Genomic DNA, 6,854 nt, shown 5'->3' with positions numbered 1-6,854 from the left:
CCTGGGCTCTCCCATGACATCCCGGCTAGTGGGGGCAGTCACGCTGTGTCCCACGACTGCCCTCTGGTCGCAGGAGTGCTCCTCAGTCCTTGGGACATGAATGTGCGTTTCTCCTAATGTCTACAATGGAGCTGCTGCTTTCAACCTTGCAGCAGTCCAACTGGGGAACAGAGGGCAGAGGATGTTGTTCCAGGAGGCCAGCTAGGCTTCAGCCCCTCAGAACTTATCATTATACTTGCAGTCTGGGTAACGGTAGGCAAATCTGGGGTCACAGGTTCTCAGGGGCCTCAAGATGTCCTTCAGCCGGCTGGCGGCCCCAAGGACTTCGGCGTCTGGGCGGGTGTCGTCCCCACACCAAGCAAGGGCAGCGTCTATCTCCTCCTGCACCGGGGAGGGGAACTTCCCCTGGAGAAGTCGAGGCAGCACCTGCCCACACACCAGCACCAGGCTCTGCCTCTCAGGGACGGTGTCACAGGAAGGCAGCGCGGCCTGGCAGTCAGAAACCAGGCAGCTAAAGATGTCTTTGTTCTCTCCTGCCCTGGTGGCTGCTTGGTTGCCTAGAAGAGAAACGGGAGATGTTACACATCCTACAGCCTCTTGTCCTTGGGGGAGGCACCACTGCTTAGAACTGTTGGGTGAAGTGGTTTAGACTCCTAGCCTCTCCTGTCACCAGGAGATTTAGGGCTCGGGGACACAATGGCCCTGCTGAGAAGAACATGGGAGGAACTCTCTCCGCTACAATAGGATGAGGCCTGGGCGTGGAAATCCACTTATCCCCACCAGAAGCTGGGCTTCTAATTGTAAGGCTCACTTCCACATTGTGATTTTCCCATTATTATTACGGAATTAGGGAACTCAGGAAATTACTAGGACCAGTTTCATTTGCTCTTTTTAAATACAAAGTCAGGGGAAAGAACAGGTAATCCTGTTCTTATGCATTTCGCAGGTTGTAGTGGGACTGACATTCAGTGGTTTACATATCTCGAATATTATGGAATCACTCTCATTTCTTATAATTTGATTCTTCTTAATAAAGGCAAATCAGGAAATGAATAGTGTTGTTTCAATGGTCTATCTTTGTAGGCCTTCTGATATAAACAAAATCAGAAAAGAAAATCCTCTGTCCTATTATTGGGCTCAGAAAATTTGGTCACTGTTAGAGATTGGGATGTTCAAAGGATTCTAGAACCCTGGATGAGCCTGTGCACACAGTGAGAAACGTGATTCCCTCATACACCTCATTGGGCGCCATGCTTTTTAATTTGAAAACTTTATAAAAAGCAAACATCCCAAAATGGATTGTGAAATGTGCCAGTGAATCAGCCAGATATTTAAGTTTCAGATAAGGGTAAAAGCATCTGATGGGAAAGGTTCTGAGGGGGAGATGGATACAGGCGTTGTGTGTGCTGGGGGGGCAGGGCTGGTCTCCAGGCCACACAGACCAAATTGGACAACAGCAGGTCCCTCGGAGGGTGCAGTCAGGCCACGCCACAATGCAAAATGCCCCCTTGGCCATGGATAAGGTCAAGTCCAGCTCCCCTTTGGCGATGGAGTTGGAGCAGAGACTCTAAAGGGGGAGTCACACTTTTTACATGACAGCTAACATCCCCTGAACTTGAGCTGCTCTCGCTATGACACACAGAGACTGGACAGGCCCAATTGTGCGACCCCTGGTCGCCTCTCCTTAGCTCTTGTCACTCTGACTTCCCCTCTGACAGATGCTCAGCCAGGCCCGTGCTGGCTACCTTCCTGCTTGTCGATGACGCCCAGTGTGCTGGCATCCCGGATGAACAGATGCCCGTTGTTAAAGATGCCAAACATGCCCGCATCAACGTGGGTGAAGTAGAAGAAGTAGTTCAAATCGTTGCTCCTCAGAGACTCCAGGACACCAAGGAGCTGGTAGGCCAGGTCGGCCGCCTGGTCTGGGGGTGCGCCATAGAATTCCTGCAGCGGGCTGGTGCTGGTGCTGACGAGGAATCTGCCACAGGAGCCCAGGTACTTGGGCAGCGGCCATCCCTCGGCGCCAGGGAAGATCTGCCAGCCGGGAGGAGGAGGCATCAGAGGATTAGAGAGAAAAAACTCACGGAGACAGCTCTCCCTCTGCCTCTCACCACGAGCACACAGAAAGATCAGCCTTATGCAGGCATTCTCCTTCTCAAAACATGTCGGCAAAGTGTCCCTCAACCTTTTTTATACCTCTTGGAACATGGCAATTCCCCCCCACCCCCCGCCCTCCTGCTCTTTTTTAATGGAGAGATTCAGAAAAGGAAGCCTTATTTCCATGCAGTGGGGTGCATTTCAACGGAGTTTCCCCAGAGGTATGAGAATGCTGGAGTTTCCCCGGAGGTATGAGAACGCTGATGCACTTGCCGATTGTAGATGGTATTCGGGATTCAGGGGAATATGCTTATTTTAAGAGTTGGAGAGTTGAAAAAAATGTGACTAGGTTTTGAGATTTCACAGATACCGCTGCTTAGGAAGAGCCCATGGGGGAAAAAAAAGAGAGTCAACTTAAGGCCAATTTAAGGAAAAATATTTTTAAAAATAACAGTGCAGGCACCAGGTTCTGGGATAGGGCAGAATCATGGAGATGGCCCTCGGAGACTCAAGTTTTAGGAACCACTGCACTGGTCCAAAGTCTCCTCCGGGCCTTGGGCAAATCTGTCTGGCTGGGGTAAGTACATACTCACAGATGCTCCCCAACTGACTGGAACCTTCCGACAGCCTAACACTGGTCTAGGGAAGCACGCAGCCCCAGCTGGTCTCCTCTGTCTCCTTGTAAAAGCTCCAAACTTGTGGATGTGTGAGACGAAAAAGAGGAGGGAATCCTGGCTGGCCTTTTCTTGACTATTTATTGAAGCAGCTATATCTAGAATGGTATTTCTTTAAACTATGGGGGAAATGACAGAAACTATAAATACTTAGCACTTTTTGTCTCGTTTTCCTTCTTAAAAAAATGAAGTCATCCCCCTCTCTGATGATTTCCCATGGCCTTCTGCCCATTTTTACCCTCCTGCCACATTGTGACAAACCCTTTCTTGTTTCCCCTGCCTAACGGGGACTTCTCCCACTACGTGCTGTGGAGGGAGGGCCCAGGGCTACTGGCGATGTCTAAATGTCCAGCTGCAGAGTCATCCCCGGGTTGGCGGCAGATCCACGCCATGCCCTTCGCGGGCAGAGCTCAGGGTGGCTGGAGGGTCCCAGCCGAGGCCTCTCAGGAGCCAGGGCTGCCAGTAGCCAGGTTCTGCCACTGCCAAGATTAGGACAACGGGAGAAGACGACCTCTGAGAGTGGAGGACAACCAGCAATTCCTCCTCCTCCTCTCGGATTGAAAATGCTAATGTTACTGGGCGGGTTTTAGCGGAAAGAGCACGGACCCTGAAGTCTGACAGCTCTGGGTTTGGGTTCCACTGCTGACACTGGCTAAGTGACTGTGGCCAAGTCACTTCACATCTCTGAGCCCCACTTATGTCATCTGGGAAAGGGGACAGTAATAATATTCCTATGGGGTTGTCGAGTTGTCCTGAGCATTAAATGAGATGATGATGTCAAACACTGAACACAATGCCTGGCACACAGCAGGTGCTCAATAAATGAGAGCTGTTAGTATGTATTTAGCCGTCATCCTTTTGGCCAATAATATATAATTATATATAATATATATTTAATAACATATAATTAAAATATAACATATATAATATAATTAGAGTTATATATAATATATTATATAATTATTATGTATGATTACATTATGTAATTAATTACAATAATAAATATTAACTGTCTTCATTGTGGCTTCTTCCGCTTCTACCCTCTCCTTTACCTGCACCTTCTCTCTCTCTTCTTCCTTTTCTTCTTCCTCTCCCTCCCCTCCTCCCTCTCCTCCTTTTCTTCCTTCTTCTCCCCCCTTCCTCCTCTTCCTCCCTCATCCTCTTTCTACCCCTCCTCCTTTTTCTGCTCCTTCCTCCCACTTCCTAGTTTCCTTTATGCCCATTATGTGAGTGTCTTGACTCTTGGGATTTGGGGCAAATGGGTGCAATTGGGCTCCACGTCTTCTATGGATGCTTGTTGACTTGATAAGCAGCTATCTCTGCCACTGGACTGGAAGCTTTATGAAGGCAGGGGCCACCAAGCCTGCCTTGTTGACCAGTGTATCCCCAGGTTCTAGCACACTCATTTATTTGACCATTCCCCTATTGATGGACATTTAGGTTACTTCCATTTTTTTCTACTTTCCAAGCATAGCTGCGGGGCACATCTCCCTGTGGGTCATTCTTTGGCTATTTCTCCACTTCTTGAGCTTGCTCAAATCTTAATGATCTTTGAGGTACAGGTCAAGGTTTCCCTCCTTCACAAAGCCCTTCAGGGCTGCCTCAGGCAGTGAAGGTGGCCATTGATCCTTGTCACCCCCCACCCCAGCCTTGAGTTCTCACACCTCTTTCCTCTATAGCAACAATAGCACTTTCCCACTGCAGAAGTCAATGGGTATTTACTGAATGCCACACGGGTACAAACATGGGCTGATGCCCCAATGCGGGCAGCAAAGCAGGAGAGAGCTCAACGCAGGGCCAGCCCCCTCAGAGCCTAACTTGAACCCGGTCCCTGGAGGGGCTTTCCGGGGGTCGCTGCGTACCTGTAGGAGGATGGGATGGGCGTTAACAGCCAGCGTGTAGAGCAGACGCAACTTGTCGCGGTCCGTGAAGTGGTCCATGAAGATGCTGCCGGCATCGGCCACCTCAGCGTAGCGCCGGACCACGCGGTCCAGGAGTCGCTGCGACGGACAGCGCAGGAGGGGGCTGGGCAGGCCCTGCGAGAGGGGAAGGGGTGTTGAGCACTCGTGGGGGGCCGGCAGGACCGAGCACGGGCAGGGCCTGCTGGTGTGGGAGATCGCGGGGTTGGGGGCAGATCATCCCTAGGGGGCGTGGCGGGAGGGGGCTGAGCAGGCTACGCGGGGGATGGGGACGGGGGTTGGGGCGGGGGAAGAGGCCCCGGGAGCCCAGGAGAAGCGACTGAAGAAATCTCCCCGGGAAAGGGTAGGTGGGCACCGGGCAGGCAGCGAGCCCCCGGCAGGCAGGCCTGCGTCTCCACCCACCGTCGCACCTCCGCCCTGCCCTTCCACACAGAGTTAATCTCAGGCTGAATTAATCAGATTGGCCCTCTGCGATCGGCCTTTTCGATTCCTTCCACCATTTCGCTATGATGTCACCACAATTATGATGCTATACATGAGCATGTTTATATGTGCCGCTTTGTATTCTTGAGATAAAATTGGGAGATATGGACCTAGGCTTATTTTCCATGACCTTCTAGCCCTCCCCTACACCTTCCTCTCCACACTGAACAAAGACAATGAACCTACTAATAAAAGAAAAGAAACATAGCTAAGAACAGGGCCCTGGGGCCCAGTCAGCGGGAATTCAACCCTGGCTCCACACTTACCAGCTAGCTGTGTGACCTTGGACAAGTTACTTGGTCTCTCTGGACCTCGGGTTCCAGTCTAAAGTGAGGGTGCCAGTAATAGCACCCTAAGAGGTCATGAGGATCAAATACGTTAATAGATGTAAAATACTAGAACAGTGTCTGGCGAGCAGTAAGCACTCAGTAAATGCTATCTGCTCTTGCTAAATTAAAAAAGTTTAAACTCCCAGCACAGAGAACAGTGGTGATAGCCAGTGATAGCAATGATAGCAAGAGTCAGGCTTTGTGAGTGAGAACAGGATTTTCAAGTCCCAAGAGGCTGGCTTTGAAGGTCACAAACCAAAGCCTGAAAGACCCAGGGCAGAAAGTGTGTCAACAGCGTGTCTGTAGACCGTGTTTGCAGGCTGCCAGCCTAGCAGAGGCTCTGGCTCAGTGGTCCGTTGGGTAGGTGGCTAAGGGCAGTCTCCAGAGCCCTGGCCACTCCAGCGTGAGGTGTATACAGCAGCATAGACCTCTCTCTCTCCCCAGTGGGAACCCAGGAGGGTGGAAGGACCTCTGGGGGCCATGAGGTTGGAGCTTGGAGGTTGGAGAGGGCATGGACAGGCCAACAGGGTGGGATGCCCAACCATTCTGGTTTGCTTGGGACTGAGGGTTTCCTGGGACATGGAGCTTTCAGTGCTAAAACTGGGAAACTGAGATGGTTGGTCACACTACCACAGGGCCACAGCTGGACCATGGCTGTGGGCAGAGTATGCTCCTGTCCCCAGATGAGGACCAGAACAGTCTGGCAGAGGCCAGTGTGGATGCTTGTCGAACTACCACAGGCCAGACACACAGCCTGAGCACCAGGTAAGCCCTGGACTCCCCACGGAGGGAGGGGGCTGGCTGGGATTCTGAAGTGACTGGGCATGATGGGATGTGACTGAGGTTGCCTGACAGTTTAGATGATACTTTCCTCCCCTCAGAGGAGTGGGAGCACAAGAGCTCAGTTCAGGGAGAGAAAATTAAGGAACATTCCATTTTTGTACCTCTGAGTACGTGGTGTCCAATTCATGTGTGCTCCATCCTTTGAGAATGTTTATAGGTGGGAGGAGAGGGGACTAACCTACCAAGTGCCAGGCAGTGGGCTGGGCATTTCACGTACAGTAGCTCATTTAATCCTCCCAGGCACCCCTCGAGGTAGGTGCTATTATGAGCCTCATTTTGCAACTGAGGAATTGGAAGTTTGCAGAGTGTAGTAAGGGTTGGAAGGATTGGATTTGGGATTTGAACCTGTTATGGACTGAATGTTTATGTCCCCCTCCCAAGTTCATATGTTGAAACCCTAATCCCCAATGTGATGGTGTTTGGAGATGGGACCTTTAGGAGGTAACTAGGTCATGACAGTGGAGCCTTCATGATGGGACTTATAAGAAGAGACGTGAGAGAGCTTGCTT

General features: G+C 51.1%; 1 protein-coding gene across 2 annotated transcripts in view; it reads right to left on the bottom strand.

Annotated features, from left to right (window-relative positions):
- Positions 1-207: 207 nt before the first annotated feature.
- DIPK2B (divergent protein kinase domain 2B) overlaps positions 208-6,854 on the bottom strand; it is a 41,800-nt gene continuing 35,153 nt past the window's right edge. Inside the window, exons 3-5 of one of the 2 annotated variants that reach the window (XM_087427338.1) lie at positions 4,634-4,834; positions 1,746-2,034; positions 208-557 (exon numbers count right to left, since the gene is read on the bottom strand). In XM_087427338.1, the coding sequence (XP_087283464.1) occupies positions 217-557; positions 1,746-2,034; positions 4,634-4,834 (831 nt within the window). In that variant the 3' untranslated portion in view covers positions 208-216. The remainder of the gene's footprint in view (positions 558-1,745; positions 2,035-4,633; positions 4,835-6,854) is intronic. The other variant, XM_004435002.3, reaches the window with a different exon arrangement.

This window comes from Ceratotherium simum, chromosome X, assembly GCF_057802395.1.
Source record: "Ceratotherium simum simum isolate JZ-2026a chromosome X, ASM5780239v1, whole genome shotgun sequence".
In the NCBI taxonomy this organism is placed as follows: Eukaryota; Metazoa; Chordata; class Mammalia; order Perissodactyla; family Rhinocerotidae; genus Ceratotherium; species Ceratotherium simum.
This window is presented reverse-complemented; position numbering and strand designations above follow the sequence as displayed.